The sequence below is a fragment of the Rhincodon typus genome, chromosome 1, assembly GCF_021869965.1.
Source record: "Rhincodon typus isolate 14 chromosome 1, sRhiTyp1.1, whole genome shotgun sequence".
NCBI lineage: Eukaryota > Metazoa > Chordata > Chondrichthyes > Orectolobiformes > Rhincodontidae > Rhincodon > Rhincodon typus.
The window spans coordinates 78,297,454-78,316,039 of NC_063332.1; the positions used below are offsets into that span (position 1 = coordinate 78,297,454).

General features: G+C 39.6%; 1 protein-coding gene across 1 annotated transcript in view; it reads left to right on the plus strand.

Annotated features, from left to right (window-relative positions):
* LOC109927845 (protein furry homolog-like) overlaps nucleotides 1-18,586 on the plus strand; it is a 291,518-nt gene that overhangs the window by 92,435 nt on the left and 180,497 nt on the right. The window contains exon 2 of the mRNA XM_048599687.1: nucleotides 13,355-13,554. Coding sequence (XP_048455644.1) covers nucleotides 13,355-13,554 — 200 coding nt within the window. The remainder of the gene's footprint in view (nucleotides 1-13,354; nucleotides 13,555-18,586) is intronic.

The window sequence follows — 18,586 nt, forward strand, 5'->3', positions numbered from 1 at the left end:
TAGACCCTTCATCTGATGAAGGGTCTAGGCCCGAAACGTCAGCCTTTCTGCTCCTATGATGCTGCTTGGCCTGCTGTGTTCATCCAGCTCTGCACCTTGTTGTCGAGTAAAGTTTTTGACCCATTTTGTAGAATTGTGTTGTGTTCCAGGACACTGTATGTGGTAATCAATCCATACATAACTGCAAATTCACATAAACAACAGAGCTACTTTGTGTAACTGGTTGATTTACAGTTGCATATCCTCAAAAAACAGTTTGTGTGAATGTTTTTAAACAGAAAATATTGGAATTGTTTATGCAGTATCTGTTTCAAGAGCAACAAAGCTAATGTTTCAGGTTGATAATCTTCAGAATTAGATGTAACAGGTTCAAAGTAAAATGCAAAAGGGGAAGAGAACAAAGTAAACATCTGTGATGGGGCTGAAGGCAGCTCAAATTAAATGGAAAAATAGTGATAATGATGCAAAGCAAAAGGAATAGTAATTATTCAAACAAAGAAACAAAAGATGTGTGTAGATATTTTTAGTCACCTGCTCAGATACGTTATGACACGTGTGAGGCAGATTGGCGTTGAACCCAGACCTCTGACCCAGACATAGGTTGCATCTCAAACCCTCCAAAAGGTATGTGCACAGATGGTGTCATGGGAACGACTGAATTGTTACTAACCGTTGCTGTGTGATAGAAAAAACTGAGAGTAGTTCTCATCTGAAATTGTTGAACTCCTTAGGTAATGTTCCTTAAGCTTATGTTAAGTTTTGTAGGAACAATGTGGAAGCTATGGAAGGCCAGCGTGGAAATATGACTTAAAAGAATGGGACCTGAAGCTCAGTATCATGCTTGTGGACTGAACAGAATTTTAGTACTCTGTTTGGTCTCAGCTGTATGGGTGAGACTGCAATATGAATAGTGAAAACTGTAAACTAAATTGAAAAAAAATATAACTCACTGCTTGGCATGCATGCAGTCTTTGGGGGCCCTGAATTTGGAAAGAGAGGTGGTAAAAAGGAAGATTTTTTTTCTGCATTTGCACAAGAATATGTCTTGAGAAGAGGAAGAAACATTAGGAATATTTTGAGGAATGGGCCAAAGTATCACGGAGTTGAGTCACCCTTTTAAAAAGCTGAAAGGGGAAGGAAGAGAAACAACGTTCCCTCTAAAGTACCCTAATTGTGCCCAGCCCATTTGTGGACTACATGGTCTCAGAAGACAGTTGGATGGTAACTCAACTGTGTACTTAAGTAGGACTGTTTCGTATGTTTAAAACGTTAGCTACCTGAACAGCATATTGTTCAGCTGTGTAGCATTTGGAAGTGAGCTGTTTTAGAAGGAGCTTTGGAAGAAAATATGTGTTTGTTGGTCGTATCCTGTTGGAGGTGGTGGAAATGGAAAGCATTAATCTGTTAGATGTGGAGATATTTATGGAGTGAAATGTTAAAAAAATGTAAATACTTATTATGGCTGACCTTTTAATTTGTATCTATATGAGACGACTCAAATTCGTCTCAATATCGTAGAGAAGGAATTTCTAGAGTATGTACGGGATGGTTTCTGGACCAATACATTGAGAAACCAACTTGAGGACAGGCCATCTTCAACTGGGTACTATGCAATAAGAAATTACTAATGTAGTTGTGAGAGACCCATTCGGGATGAACAACCATAATAAAATCTAGAACAGTACAGCACAGCACAGTACAGGCCCTTCGGCCCACAACGTTGTGCCGACCTATTATCCTACTAAGATCAATCTACCCTGCATACCCTACATTTTACTATCCTCCATGTGGCTATCCAAGAGTCGTTTAAAAGTCTCTAAAGTATCTGACTCCACTACCACTGCCAGCAGCGCATTCCACACGCCCACCACTCTCTGTGTAAAAACCTACCTCTGACATCTCCCCTATACCTTCCTCCAATCGCCTTAAAATTATGCCCCCTCGTAATAGTCATTTCCGCCCTGGGAAAAAATCTCTGACTATCCACTCTATCTATGCCTCTCATCATTTTGTAAACCTCTATCAAGTCACCTCTTATCCTTCTTCGCTCCAATGAAAAAAGCCCTAGCTCTCTCAACCTTTCCTCATAAGACCTGCCCTCCAGTCCAGGCAGCATCCTGGTAAATCCCCTCTCTAAAGCTTCTACATCTTTCCTGTAATGAGGTGACCAGCACTGAACACAATATTCCAAGTGTGGGCTAACTAGAGTTTTATAGAGCTGCAGCATAACCTCACGGCTCTTAAACTCAATTCCCTGCCAATGAAAGCCAACACACCATACGCCTTCTTTACAACCTTATCAACTTGGGTAGCGACTTTGAGGGATGTATGGACGTGGACCCCAAGATCCCTCTGTTCCTCCACGCTGCCGAGAATCTGCCATTAACCCTCTATTCTGCATTCAAATTCGACCTTCCAAAATGAATCACTTCACACTTTTCCGAGTTGAATTCCATCTGCCACTTCTTTGCCCAGCCATCCTGTCAATGTCCCGTTGCAATCTACAACTGCCCTCCATGCTATCCACAACTCCTCCAACCTTCGTGTCATCGGCAAACTTACTAACCCACCCTTCCACTTCCTCACGCAAATCATTTATAAAGATCACAAAGAGCAGAGGTCCCAGAACAGATCCCCGTGGAACTCCACTGGTCACCAAGCTCCAGGCTGAATATTTTCCATCTACTACCACCCTCTGTCTTCTATTGGACAGCTAGTTTTGTATCCAGACAGCCAAATTTCCCTGAATCTCATGTCTCCTAACTTTCTGAATGTGCTTGCCATGTGGAACCTTATTGAATGCCTTGCTAAAATCCATATACACCACATCCACTGCTCTACCTTCATCGATGTGTTTTGTCACATCCTCAAAGAATTCAATTAGGCTTGTGAGGCATGACCTACCCCTCTCAAAGCCATGCTGACTATTTCTAATCAAACTGCTTTTCCCAATAATCATAAATACTGTCTCTCCGTATCCTTTCCAATAATTTGCCCACCATAGAAGTAAGACTGACCGGTCTGTAATTTCCAGGATTATCACTATTCCCTTTCTTGAACAAGGGAATGACATTTACCACCCTCCAATCTTCAGGTACTACTGACAGTGGAATTCTTCATTCAAGATAGACAGTGATTGTTGATTCTGAGACGAGGGTCCTGAATCTTAATACGGAAAACTACGAAGGTATGAGGCACGAGTTGGCTATGATGTATTGGGAAATGTTGTATAAAGGAATGACCGTGGATAGGCAATTACAGACTTTCAAAGAGCGAATGGGTGCACTACAAAAATTGCTTTTTCCTATCTTGTGCAAGAACACAGAAAGACCACTGGCCAAACAATGACTTCAGAGGGAAGTTAGAGATAGTATCAGATACAAAAAAAAAGGCAGACAAGTTGGCAAGAAAAGACAATAGACCTGAAGGTTGGGTACACTTTAGAAGTCAGCAAATGAGGATCAAGGGATGATTAAGAACGGGAAAATAGAGTATGAGAATAAGCTTGTGGGGTCATAAGAACGGACTGTAAAAGTTTAGATAGTTAGTAAAAAGAAAAAAGTTGGTGAAAACTAATGCAGATCCCTTATATCGGAAATGGGGAATTTATAATAGGGAACAAAGAAATGGCTGTTGAACTAAATTGATATGTCACCTCTGCCTTCACAAGGGAGGCCATGAATAACGTACCAAAACTGATGGGAAACATGGTCTAGTGAGAGGGAGGAACTGAAACCAATCCATCTCAGCAGAGAAATGTGTTGGAGAAATTGATGGGCTGGAAAATTGATGGGATAAATCCCCAGGGCCTGATAATCTGCATTCCATGATTACGTAAAGAAGTGGCCCTAGAAATAGTGAATGCATTGGTAGTAATCTTCCAAGACTCTTGAATGATTCCTGCAGATTGGAGGATAGACGATATAACACTAGTATTTTAAAAAAAAGGAAGGTAGAGAGAATACAGGGAATTATGACCAGTGAGTCTGACGTCGGTAGTGAAGAAGATGTTAGAGTCCATTATCAAGGCTTTCATAGCAATTAGAAAACAGTGGTAGAATCAGACACAGTCAGTATGGATTTACAGAAGGGAAATCATGTTTGACAAATTACTGCAATTTTTTGAGAATGTAACCAGCAGAATTGATCAAGAGGAGCCAGTGGATCTGGTCCATCTGGACTTTCAGAAAATTTTCAACAAAGTCCCACATAGAGATTAATGTGTGAATTGAAAGCATGTGGGATTGAGGATAGTCCACTGAGATTGATAGAATATTTGGCTGGCAGCCAGAAAACAAACAGGAGGAATTAAAGGGTTTTTTCCCTCATTGGCAGGCATTGAATAATTCAGAGATCGGTACTAGGACCCCAGCTATTTACGTAAATGTTAATGATTTAATGAGGGAACTAATTGTAATATCTCAGAATTTGCAGATGAAACAAAGCTGCGTGGAAGAGTGAGCTGTGATGTTGCAGAATGATTTGGACAGGTGGAGTGAGTGGGCAAATGCATTGCACATGCAGTATAATGTGGATAAATGAGAGGTTGTCCACTTTGGTAGCCAAAACAAGAAGACAGATTGTAAATTTAGAGAGGAATGTTCAATGAGACCTCGGTGACCTCATGCATCAGCCACTGAAAATAAGCGCACGTGCATCAGGCAGTAAAGAAGGCAAATTTTATTTTGGCCTTCATAGTGAGTAAATTCGAGTACAGGAACAAAATGTCTTGATGCAATCATATGGGGCACAGGTGAGGTTACACCTGGAATATGGTCTGTTTATCTGAGGAAGGATGCTGTTGCTATAGAAGGAGTACAGCAAAGGTTTAGCAGATTGATTCCTGGGATAGTAGGACTGATGTATAGGAGATATTGAGTCAGTTATTCACTTGAGTTTAGAAGAATCAGGTGGATCTCCCAGAACCTGTAAAATTCTAACAGGACTAGATGGGTTAGATGCAGGAATGTTGTTCTCGATGGTGGGGAATCCAGTACCAGGGTCATTGTTTAAGGATAAGAGGTAAACCTTTTAGTTCTGAGACGAGAAGTTTGTTCACCCAGAGTGGTGAGTCTAAATTCTGTACTACAGAAAGTGGTTGAGGCAAAAATGTTGTAATTTCAAAAAGGAAGTAGATATAGCTCTTGTGTCTAAAGGATCAAGGGACATTGTGGGAGGGCAGGATTAGGGTATTGAGCTGAATGGTCAGTCGTTATCATATTCAATGACAGTCCAAGCTCCAGGGGTTGAATGGCCTACTCCAGCTCCTATTGTCTATGTTTCTATGGTTCTGGGAGAGAAAAAAGTTAGAGTAGACATGTGAGGAATATGATGGAGGGCTTAAGCAACTGTGAAAGTGGCCAACGATTGGAGAAAAGGGAAGATAGATTGGAAGCACTGATATGGAAGAAGGTATGATCAGAACACGAGGATATAGACAAACGAGAATAATAGGGTGGAGTTGTCACAAAAGGTGGGTGGAAATGGATTTAGCAGCTTTTAGTGAATATTGCTGAATAGAAATGGAGAGGGTGAGGTTGAGGAAGGGAAGAGTCAGAGATGAAACAGAAATGGAAAGCAAATTTGTTGAAATTGTCCAGCTGGACAAGAGCAGGAAACATCACTGACATGGTCATCTATGTACAGTAAACAAAGAATCGTAGAATCCCTTCAGTGTTGAAACAGGCCCTTTGGCCCAACAAGCTTACACCGACCGTCAGAGCATCCCACTCAGACCTATCCCCTATAACCCACCTAATCTACACATCCCTGAACACTACGGGCAATTTAGCATGTTCAATCCACCTGCACTGCACATCTTTGGACTGTGGGAGGAAACTGGAGCACCCGGAGGAAACCTATGCAGACACGGAAAGAGTGTGCAAACTCCACAGAGACAGTCGCCCGACGGTGGAATCAAACCTGGGTCCCTGGCACTGTGAGACAGCAGTGCTAACCACTGTGCCACCGTGCCACCCTGAAGAGGTGAGGGAGATTACCTGACTCTAGTTGGAATAAAAATTACATCCCATAAAAGGCAGGCACAGGTAGGATCCATAAACATTCCCATAAGAACGTCTTTTATTTACTCCATTGCACCATCCCATTTTGTCTTGCACCATCTCTTCTGTTACAATCTTTCCTTTTGTTCTTTCCTCCTCTGTAGACTTAGTCTGCTTAAAAACTGTTCCAGTTACAACACAACCAGTCAATATATTTTATTTGTTCGATGCAGTGAACAATTTGGAATGCAACATTTTTTGACAAGAAAACCAGCAGTGACATCAAATTGCATAAGAAAAATGTCCATAATCTGTCAGCTTTTCATCATCCATATTTCATTGAAAAGTTGAAATTCTTGATGTGTTAAATCTGGAATTGCTGGTGTTTTTTCATCCGTTGTAATGTTGCTGTTGTGTTTTCTTTATTCCATCATGGCAGTTTGGCATTACTGGCAAGACCAGCATTTATTGCCTATCTCTAATTATGCTTGAGTTGTTGATATAGGTACAGTTGCAATGTTTAAAAGACATTTGGACAGGTGCATGAATATGAAAGGTTGAGAGGGATATGTGCCAAATGCAGGCAAATGATGAGTGATTTGCTGTGCCATTTCAGAGAACAGTTAAGAGTCAACCTCATTGCTGTAGTTCTGGGGTTACATGTAGTCCAAACCAGGTAAAGATGGAAGATTTCCCTCCCTATGAACCAGATAGGTTTTTACAACAATGGATTATTGTCATCATAATTTAATTTAAATTCTACAAGCTGTGATCATTGAAATTGAAACAAAGCATTATCCTAGACCTTGGGTTGCTAGTCCAGTGATGCTACTAGCATAGTCAGAATCACACAGCACGGAAACATACCCTTCGGTCCAACTTATCCATGCTGACCAAGTTTACCAAATTAAACTAGTCACATTTGCCCGCATTTGGCCCATACCCCTCTAAACCTTTCCTATTCACGTACCTGTCCAAATCTCTCAAATTTTGTAACATTACCCTGCCTCTACTACTTCCTCTGGCAGTTCGTTCTACATACGAACCACCCTCTGTGTGGGAAAAGTTGCCCCTCAAATGTCTTTTAAATCTTTCTCCTCTCACCTTAAAATTATGCCATCTAATTTTGAATTTCCAAACCCTAGGGAAAGGACATTTACTATTCTCCTTATCTATACCCCTCATGATTTTATAAACCTCTATAATAAATAAATGAATGATTTTGTCATGTGTATTTTACAGTAAGAATACAACAAAATACAGTGAAAAACTTTCATTTGTTACCACTATACCGTGCTATTTTGAATAATTTAAGAATAAGGGAAAAAGAAAGAAAAAAACATGGACTAAGTATATCAGTCCTGAACCAGCTTATCACCATCAGTGACGTCTGTGCCACCATCCCCCTCCTCCACTTCACTGCCATCTACACCGGACCCAACCAACAGCGAAGTTGCTGATCCTCAGGCAACGTCTTTCGCTGCTGGGCCGATATTCTACTGCTGCCACACAACCAATCAACGTTGGAGTCGCGTCTCTCACCACTAGGCCCACCCCGTCGATGTTGCTATGATACCCTTCTGCTGCCAGCGCTGGACCCAACCGGCAATGAATTGGCCGGTCTTCAGGCACCATCTTTCGCCGTTGGTCCTATCATGTCAACACTCCTCTGTTGATGTAGCAGCCACTGATCCCAATGCCAGGTCCTGAGCCCACTCCAGAAATGTGAGGGCCCACTCTCCTCCATGCTGGGCTTGATCGAGGACTGTGCTAGGCTTGCTAACCTCTACAGTGGGCTCACTTGAGATCCGCAGTGGACTTGCTTGAGATTCATGCTGGGCTCTTGCTGCTGTTGATACCGTTTGAACTCAGGACAAGAGGTAAATAAGGGTATATAGACAGGGGGGAAAAAAAGCAAGAAAAAAGAGAAATAAAAAAGGATAAAAACGGTCAGACGAGTTCTGGCGCGGGAGTCCTACTCCGCCATCTTGTAATTGAATAAGTTCACCTCATTCAAACTCCGTATTAAATTGTATCATGTTACAAATACCACTATCTCTTCTAAAGTAACAGAGGTACCTTTGCAAAAGTTATATTAGGTAGATGGGATCGTAGTCAAGGAAATTTCATGTCTGTTGAAATTGAAGACCGGAGATGACAGTTGTATCTGCGAAAGCTGGAGTTCTCGGGAGGTAGGGTGCAGGTCTGTTGAATGAGATGTTAAAATATATAGGTATACAGGCATGAACTACAGTTGTTAAGTACTTTACTCGTGAATTTCTATTATTTCCATTCGTGCAGACCACTAGACAATTTGGAAAGGTTAAAAGCCATCGTCAAAATTGAATAGAAATTACAGCACATAAACAGGCCATTTAGCCCAACTCGTCATTAACAGTATCTGCTCCATATGACATTCTAACCATCTTAGATCATCTTTTCCTATTAGTATAATCTTGTCTTGCTTACTCTTCACGTTTTTCTTCAATTTTATATTAGACGCATCTATATATTGGATAGCTGCTAACGAAATTCTATGCAAGCATTATAAAAGAAAATGGTAGAATTTATACAAGATCAGTGTAAAATTTCTGTAACCATTGTTGAGTTTGCTTTGGGAGGAAAGGGTTAGCACACTGCGTAATGAGTAGCCTGGTACTGCTTGAGGGTGTGAGAATCTGTTAACCTCCTGTGGTACTGAAAATATTGCCTTTTGAACTCATGAACTGATGATGAGCCAGTTATGTTGTTTTACCATTCCATTAATTTGCCAAAACACTATGCTGCTCTTAGCAACCGTCTAATCACTGGGCAGATATGTCCTGCTCCACTAAATTTAAGATTGAAAATTGTCATGCAGTTTGTATGAAATACCTATATGCAGCTTCTAAAGTGTATTTTAATGATCAAAAATGGTATGATTATAAGCTGTCAAGGTGACTGTGGTTGATGAGTTTTGAGAAGCATCAAGTAGATCAGTATTGTTTTGAGAAGCAATTTGTTTATTTTTATTTACAAGAGTAGCCTTTTCCCGTATGAATTGCTACTTAACTTTAAAACATGTTTATATATTTTATTGTACACAAGTCCGATTTTAAACACTAAAATACAAAGCTCAAATATGGAGAATAGATGACTGTTCCTCAACAAAAAATAGCACAAACGTGGTTGTATTGAGAACATTTAATTTTGAAATTATGTTGTAAATTTTGTGTTGCATTAAACACAGTTCAAAGGATTTTATTGTTAAGAAAATTGCTTGTTGAGAGACTTCCAAGAAAAGGAATTCAAATTTATTCCACTAGGTGTTTTCTTTCTGTTGTAAAGGATTTCAGTTTAATAAATAAAGGAAACAAATCGGTATCATGTCCTGAAATGTAAGAACTTTTAATATGAAGTGCAAGCAGTCTAAAAGCTGACTTATCTTGTGCATGCGTTTAGGAGCTTTCAGAATGGCTGTTTTTCAGAGAATCTAAATGTTCCACTGTAACTATTCCATTAGGGGAAACAAGCGTGCTATATGGAGGCTAGTTCTGAGATATAGATATTAACAAGTAAACCTGTCTTCTGAGTTAGCCAGTCACGTACCAGTTTTGCATTGTACTCCTTTTTCAACAGAGAATTTGAAAAACTGCAATTTGGGGTAATTTAGTGAGCTTAATTCTTGAGCAAGGAGCAGTACTCTCAAATTTTTCTTAATTTTGAACGTTTTAAATTGTGCACTTCATGTAACTTTTCTAGAAATGCATGAATTGATTTTTTTATATTGGTGAAACTAGGATGGTTCTCCTTGGAGCAAAGGAAGTCGAGTGGAGATTCAACAGGCATGAAAGATTATATTACTAGAAAAAAGAAAGCTGATGTTACAAGGATTAGAGACCACATTTTAAGACTTGGGTATAAGATTCAGAGGGGATGTGAGGAAGAACTTTTTTTAATATTTTAAGTGGTAGTGACCTTAGACTTCTGCAGACAAGGTTTTGGAAGTGGAGACAATTCGTGATTCCTAAAAGAGGTTGAAGGGTTATGGGAGTAGACCAAGGAAATATGACTGTTGGGGTTGCCATGAGAAATCTGGCATGTGCTACATTGGCTGAATAATCTCCTCTTGTACCATAATGGTGACTTTATGATTAACTGTAAAATGAAAAACAAAATGAATAACCAAAGTTAACTGCATATATTTACAACAACGTGTAGTACTATTTTAAAGCAATCCATTGTATTTAAATATTTTAAAAGTGTAAATCCCACCACTCACTATGGTGCATTGGTGTTAAAACAAATAACCCTCTAAATAGTGGACATTTAATACACTAGTGCTTACAGTGCTATCTTGTAATGAGTGATGAATACCTGGAAGTGAGGAACACAGGACTTTGACAGCTGAGAGTTTATGGTTGACAGTGAATGAATGATGCTTCCTTTCGGAGGGTTGTGAATACGCCATCATTGAATATATTTAAGGCTGGGATGGGTAGATTTTTGATATCTCGGAATTCAGGTATATGGGGAGCTGACAGGAAAGTGGAATTGAAGTCCAGGGTCAGCAAATATTGTAATGAGTTGGTGGAACAGGCTTAGTGGATCCTATTATCTAGTCCTGCTCCTCCTTCAGCGTTACAGTTGCTTGCAGACATTTGTACTAGAAGTTGTAGTCCAAAATAGCATGATGCCCTCTAGATGGAATGTGGGATTTAAGTGAACAGGCAAAATCACTGTTTTTCCACTTAGATCAAAAGATCTTCACAAAGCCATACAGTCTGAATCAGGAAGTTTAAGTTACAATGATTCATTCGAATAGAAAGTGGAACAGAGAAAGATGGGTTTAAGAAGTGTAGCTACTAAAGCTAGAAATACGTTTTAGAAAAAGTACTAAATTTTTAAAATTTACAATAATAATTTAAACCTGAAGTAATGTGATTCCAAATCTAAAAAAGTTAATTTTCAGTGCCGTGGAGGTCATTTGGCAGTAATAAAGGCTTGTTGCACTATTAAAGATTAACTTAGAATGGAAAGGACAAACCTAACTTTATCTGGGGTATTTAGTGTGTAACTATCAAGCAAGAACCCTACTTTATGTCTTTGTATATATTTAAATGTTGAGTCTTTTATTGAGAAATTGTTGCAGCAAAGCTCCTAGGAGAGCACAATATTCCTGATGGCCTTTTGGTTTTACAGATTAACTGTGCATCTTCAGTTGTTATTAGCTGCTGTCCATTATACATCAGTAAAGCTGGGTGCTGACAACCACAGTGCAGTAAAAGTAACAAAGACACCTTGCAATCCGAGTGGTGAAAATATATTTAGTACTGCTAGCTGCCTTTCCACTATGATGGATGCAGACTATGGCATTCATTGCTGAGGCACATGTTTCTCAAGTGAATAGTTAATTCTGAAATAATTTGAATTGGTGACCTACTGTACTATTAAATGTCTTAAAATATACTTTGGCGTAATTTTTAGTAGTATTTTTACTGGCAGAATGCTGCTTAACACATGAGAAATTTACCTAGTAACTTTGAGCATGGTAAGGACGTTGCTTTGGCCTTCTTAAGTTCATTCTGTGGGCATATGTGTTAGCTACTTCTTCATGGCCAAAGATTACATTTCTCCAACAGTTAATCAGTGAGACTTTCTATAGGTTCTGTTGATGTAACCCTGACTTCAGTACTTCAGTATTACATGAAACAATAATACTTGGAATGGATGTGGAGTGTAATGATGTATAAAATAGAAAAATGGAAAAGAAGACAGCAACTTTCGTAGCAAGAATATTGTGGGTGCAACCTGCCTGAAATTTGTGTGCATGACTTTATCTTTTAATCTATTTTTTGGATACTGAACTTGGCATTTCCTGGTTCTCCTCCCTTTTCTCAGGTTTAGGCCTAAAAGCTCCCATCCTTGGCATTTATAATTTTTGCACCAAGTCATCCTCTTATACTTCTTGATTTCCTTAACATTCTTGCCTCTCCCAACTATGTTACACAAAACCTTTCTTTGAAGATCTCTGACTGGTAGCAGATTCTCCAACCTCTTCGTTTGACTCATTCCTCTATTTAACACTGTGTCTTTGTACTGTAATTTTCTTTTGTTTGCTTGTGCAAATTTGCTTATTACTTAGTCCCTTTATCAGTGTCACAATGTTAATTGTACAGTCACTCTGATGTTTTTTCATTTTCTGGTTTGTTATTCCTACCAGATCCTGAATGTCTTTTGATTATTGTCCCTAATAGCACAATATTGACATGTTCATGAATTTGTAGAATATAACTATTCCATTACCAGCTTAACTCATGCCAGGTTTAACTTTGAACGCTTAGATTGCACCCTTTCCCCATGCATTCTTCCTACTACTACAACTTTGCTCTAGAGGGCAGAAACGACACCAAAACATGTTTCCTCCAATTCATACTGTTTGTCCTGAGTGTCTTCATCCAAATCCTTTCTTCCCACTGTTGATGTGAAATGAGAAACGTTCATGAATTTGTTTATAACCGAAACTGAAACCATCTGCATAAGCTGCCTTAGCCTCATCTGGTATTTCCCCTACGATAATGGTAATTCTGGATTTGTTCAACTTAGTTGTTTTATATAATCCAAGTTGACCTTCCTTTCTCGTGTCAATCTGTTATCAAGATTATCTTTTCTTCGCCTCTGGAACATTTTCTGTCTTACTGCCCCGACTCCACAAATTCAACTTCGTCAGCATTCAGCAAACTATATTTTCCTCATATAGACTTTGGCACTGATGATTTTTGTCCTTGTTAATTATCATTCTTAGCCAGCAAATTACTTAAGACCTTCATGCCCATGATACCTATTCATCCAATTTTCTATTTTGTCTGATTAATAAACATTAATTCTGCACATTCTCCAGTCCCATCACCTTGGATTATTAACTTGTTCCCCTGTTCCGTGCAGTCCACTATTATGTCGTTCCCAAAGCCACTTTGTAACTAGCCTTTGGAAATTATATTCAAGATCTGGTCATCTTGTGCTGTCAAATACATTTAAAAAACCTTATTTTCTTAATTGTGTCTTCATACCCACAGCTGCTGAATGCTTTTTTATCTTGTGTGAATTATTATGACCCCCAGCTGATGTTATTACTAGACAAGTCTGATCTCAGCCTGAAATCTGGCTTGATAGATCACACAATATCTATCTTTTATCCTTTCTAAGTTTGAGATATTGTTCCTCGATAGGAATTCTGTCAAACTGTAAATTGTTATTTTGGTAATTGGTATAATCTTTTATTATTCTAGTTTAAGCTGCGTACAACTCTGCATTTCATGCTTCCTGCTAGCCAGCCAGCATTAATAATTATGTTCCTGTATGTTTTCATGCAGCATCAGCACGTGTTAGTACTGTAACCAGGCGGCGTATTTCTCCAGGAAGCAATTCCACCTGGGAGAAGAAGAGTGTCACAATGTCAAACATTGCCATTGACCCGGACATCAAACCTGGGGAATATGTTATTAAGAGCCTCTTTGCTGAATTCACAGTTCAGGCTGAAAAAAAGATTGAAGTTGTAATGGCTGAACCATTGGTAAGTAGAATTTTAGTTTTAAACAAATCTTAAGACAAGAGGGACACAGTGCTGTGTTCCTCCAGCTCCACACTGTGTTCGACTCTGACTCCAGCACCTGCAGTTCTTGCTATCTCTTAAGAGAAGAGGGTTGATTTCTTATCACAAGAACTACCATACCCCTGCCAAACTGCACTTTGAGCAGTCCTCTTGTACCTTTCCTGACCATGAATTAATGTTGGAGAAATGCTGTGAAGTCCCCATTAATGCTACTTTGTATCTGATTGTATTGGAGTAGCCTTGGGCAGCTGGTCCTGTTGATTGTTGCCCCTTCCATCTTTACTGACCAACTGAAGGCAGAGAAATTTTGATCCTCTGGAAATCCCTCTCTTAAATCTCTAGCTCTTTACTTCCCTCATTGCTTTTAAAAGTTTTTCAATGTCATCTCTTCAATTAAATTTCTCTCAATGGCTGGATCTCTGTTCTTTTTCCTCATTTACAAAGCAGTTTGGAATGTTGTTCTACTTTAAAAGTATTATGAAAATGCAACGCAATGCATTGTTTATTAGTAATTTCATTTTTTTTATACATACAATCAGTGGACTTGAAATCTGAACAAAAAACTTCCAGTATTCTCTTTTATTTTAGCCTTAAAAATGTGGCTATCTAACGTGGATGAAGTAAAAATGTTTGAACCATTTAGTCAGGTTTACATACAGGAATACCATCTTGGCATAGGGGATTGATCAAAATGTGATTGATTTTTGTGGTGGTAGGTAGTTTTTGATTTTTTTTTTGGTGGCTACAGCAGTTTTCTACATGGTTGTCTGCAGTTAACTGATTTTTAAAAAAATCCAGTCAGCATGGGTTATGATAACAGATAATTATTATTTTGATCTTAGTTTTCACTTTACAAACCTTTGCTCCCTTTCCATTATGTCTACAGCTATAGGAATGTCACATTTTTTTAGTAATATAGTGTTCGTCATTCTGTATGGGAGAAAATTAGATGAAAATGTTAATGCATATTTAGCAGAAACGATGCCGTCATTTCATCCTGTAAAAAAAATTCTGATAACTCCACAAAAATTACAAGTTAAATAGACAAGATAATGTAAGAAGTGAAGGTTTATTTTTAAAACAAATCATAATTTTAGTAGAATTTTGAATAAAGATAAATGGCTATTTCTAAAGCAGGATTTGTTTCAGCACCTATTTGAAACTAGGGATAAAGCTGAAGATACACTGTTGAGAAGTCTGTTGAGATTCATCTTGTTGTAATGTTTTACACTCTGCGGAATTTTAGAGAACATTAGTTACAGAACAGAAGTAGCATATAGTAGGAAACAGTTCGAAAGAAAAGAATACCTTAAGCACAGTGAACGTAATGTGAAATCTTTCTTATTAGATATTTTAATCCAGACAGGATTACCATACTACTGAGAAGAAAGGTAATCAAATTATGACCCCATAAACTGTGGAATTCTTATCCCTGAAGTCCAAGGTACCTCAGTTCCATATGAACTTTTTAAAATGGTTGTTGTCCTTTTCAATTCTGAGATCCTATTGGTATCGGGCGGGATTTTGCTCTTTTGTTTCATTGCCTGTAAATCCCAAATCAGAAAACTAAAATTGGTTAGGTTCAGCAATTAATTGCAGGATGTATTTTAAAAATATGTGGTCCACCAAGCTTCATGATTCAAAGTTAAAGCTCAGAAACCATGCATTGTGGCACAATGCACTAACTTGGAATAATTCTAGTTTTTACTGTCAAATTATCACTCCTGGTCAACAATCAGACCTGGTAAATAGGTTTGTTATTAATATCCTGAAATATTACATGCTCATGCAGCTTGCTTATAGAATGTTGCCTTGAACTGATATGATCTTCAGCAGGTTTGGCAACTTGGAAATGTTTCACCCCCTGAAATATCCTGTTATTTTTCTACTCAAAGAATAATCATTTGTAAATGATTTAAATATTTGACAAATGTGGATTTGAGTCCTTGCTTGTGGACGAAAGAACTTGAGCTCTACATGGCTAGTATGATGAGTAGTACAATTCTTTATTAAGTGCTTTACCGTCATTTTACTGATACAAGATGTAGAATTGCTGACTGATAGAGCTTATTGATCATAGTTTCTCCAAGACTTCAGGGGAGTGAATTACTTTCTGGTGAATCAAAGTGAACTTATAGAATCATTGAGATGTATAGCATGGAAACAGACCATGCGGTCCAACTCTTCCATGCTGACCAGATAGCCTGAATAAATCTAGTCCCATTTGCCAGCATTTGGCCCATATCCCTCTAAACGCTTGCACAGAAACATAGAAGATGTGAGCAGGAGAAGGCCATTCAGCCCTCAAGCCTGCTCTGCCATTCATCACGATCATGGCTGATCGTCCAACTCAATACACTAATCCTGCTTTTTCCCCATAACCTTTGATCCCATTCCTGGAATTCAGACGAGTGAGGGAGGAGACCTCATAGAGACTGCTAACATTCTAACAGGACTAGATAGGGTAGATGCAGGGAGGATGTTCCCAGTGGTGGATGTGTCCAGAACCAGGGGCCACAGTCTGAGGATTCGGGGTAGACCATTAGGATGGAGATGAGACATTTCTTCACCCAAAGAGTGTAATTCATTACGACAGGAAGTAGTTAATGCCAAAACTTTGAATGTATTCAAGAGGTGGCTAGATATAACACTTGGGGCCCTTCCTATTCATATACTGATCCACTTGCCTTTTAAATGTTGTAATTGTACCAGCCTCCACCACTTCCTCTGACAGTTCATTCCACACACATACCACCCTCTGTGTGAAAAAGTTGCCTCCCGTTCTGCCTCTTATCCTCTGAAGTCAGGAACAATGCATGGTTCTTGGTGCTTCAGGAACTGAAAGAACTGTGGATGCTATAAATCAGAATCAAAAACAGAAATTGCTGGAAAAGCTCAGCAGGTTTATAAAATCATGAGTGGCGAGGATAAGGTGAATAGCCAAGGTCATTTCCCCCGAGTGGGGAGTCCAAAATTAGAGGGCAAAGATTTAAGGTGAAAGAGGAAGGATTTAAAATAGGCCTAAGGGGCAGTGTTTTCACACAGGGAGTGGTGCATATATGGAATGAGCTGCCATAGGAAGTGGTGGAGATTGGTACAATTACAATATTTAAAAGGCATCTGGATGGGTATATGAATAGGAAAGATTTAGAAGGATAACGGCCAAATGCCTGCAAATGGGACTAGATGAATTTAGGACATCTGGTCGACATGGACAAGTTGGACGGCAGGGACTGTTTCCGTGCTCTCCAGCTCTATGACTGAGGTGTGGTAGCATCTGTGGAGAGAAATCAGAGTTAACGTTTCAGGTTGAGTGATCCTTCCTCAGAACTGATGTAGCTAGAAAAATGTCAGCTTGTTTGCAGGAGAGGTTGGAGGGAGGGGTAAGGAATAAACGATGGGTGGGGACAGAGCCCAAAAAGAGAAGAGAGGAGTGGGTCAAACAAAGGAGTGGATAATGATCTGGCTAGGAGTTTGAATAGCTATTAATGGGGACTGTTGGTGGCTGACAATGGGTTGTGTGTTATAGTAGACTGTGATAACAAGGTCTGGTGTGTGGAGGTTAGTGTAAGGACATGGCAGAACTGAAGCCATAAAGTTATTGACCTCTGTTGAGTCCAGAAGACTGCAGGGTCTCCAAGTGGAAAATGTGGTGCTGTTCTTCCAGCTTACGCTGAGCTTCGCTGGAACATTGCAGCAAGCCTGAGACAGAGATATTGGCCAGGGAACAGGGTGGTGTGTTGAAGTGACAGGCAACTGGAAAGCTGAGGGTCTTTTCTGCGGACAGAATATAGGTGTTCTGTGAAGCGGTCGCCCAGTCTCCGCTTTGTTTCCCCAATGTAGAAGAGACCACATTGTGAGCAGTGAATGTAGTAGACTAGACTGTGCGAAGTGCAGGCAAAGCGCTGCTTCACCTGGAAAATGTGCTCAGATACTGAGGAAGGAGGAAATAAACAGACAAGCGTTACACTGTCACTCCCACCACCACCACCCCCCCCCCCCTTCCCCCCCCCCCCCCCCCAACCCCCATCCCCCTTCTCCTGCAGCTGCAGAAGGTGTAATACCTGTCTGTTTACTTCAACCATTTTTAGCCATTTAGGCCTGTGTCAAGACCTCTATAACATTAACGTCAATGTCCTTAAAAAAAATTGCAAGGATTGTTTTCATCACAATAGGGAGTATTGCTATAGTATTCACCAGTGACTATTTTAAGGAAGGATTAATTTAGGAATCTTACTGTATCTTGAGTTTCATTCCAATAAAACAAATTATCAAAGCCCAGAAGCTGTTTTTCTGCATTTAACCCACTTAATCTGATTTTATTCTTCTGCGTTCTCCATATTTCTGTGTCATTGTCATTTTTCAGGCAAACATTAACTTCTCTTTTAAAGGAATGTGTGAACCCTGTAATAGGGATTTGCAGTAGGGAATGGCTGGATCAAATAATCTGGTATTACATGTGTACATCGCGGGAGGTGATGACCTCGTGGTATTATTGCTGGACTGTTAATCCAGAGACCGAGATAACGTTCTGGGGACCTGGGTTTGAATCCCACCACGGCAGATGGTGGAATTTGAATTCAATGAATATCTGGAATTAAGAATCTAGTGATGACCATGAATCTATTGCCGATTGTCAGGAAAAACCCACCTGGTTCAGTAATGCCCTTTAGGGAAGGAACCTGCCATCCCTACCTGGTCTGGCCTACATGTGACTCCAGACCCACAGCAATGTGGTTGACTGTGAACTGCCCTCTGGGCAATTAGGAATGGGCAATAAATGCTGACCTACCCAGCGATGCCCTCATCCTGCGAATAAATAAAAAAAGGCTATTGTTTCATAGATCAGTGTGTCTGTGTGTGCGCACGCGCAAGAAGTTACTTTTCATTCAAAGGAAATCAGGAATATTTGTGATAGTAGGAACTGCAGATGCTGGAGAATCCGAGACAACAAGGTGCAGGGCTGGATGAACACAGCAGGCCAAGCAGCATC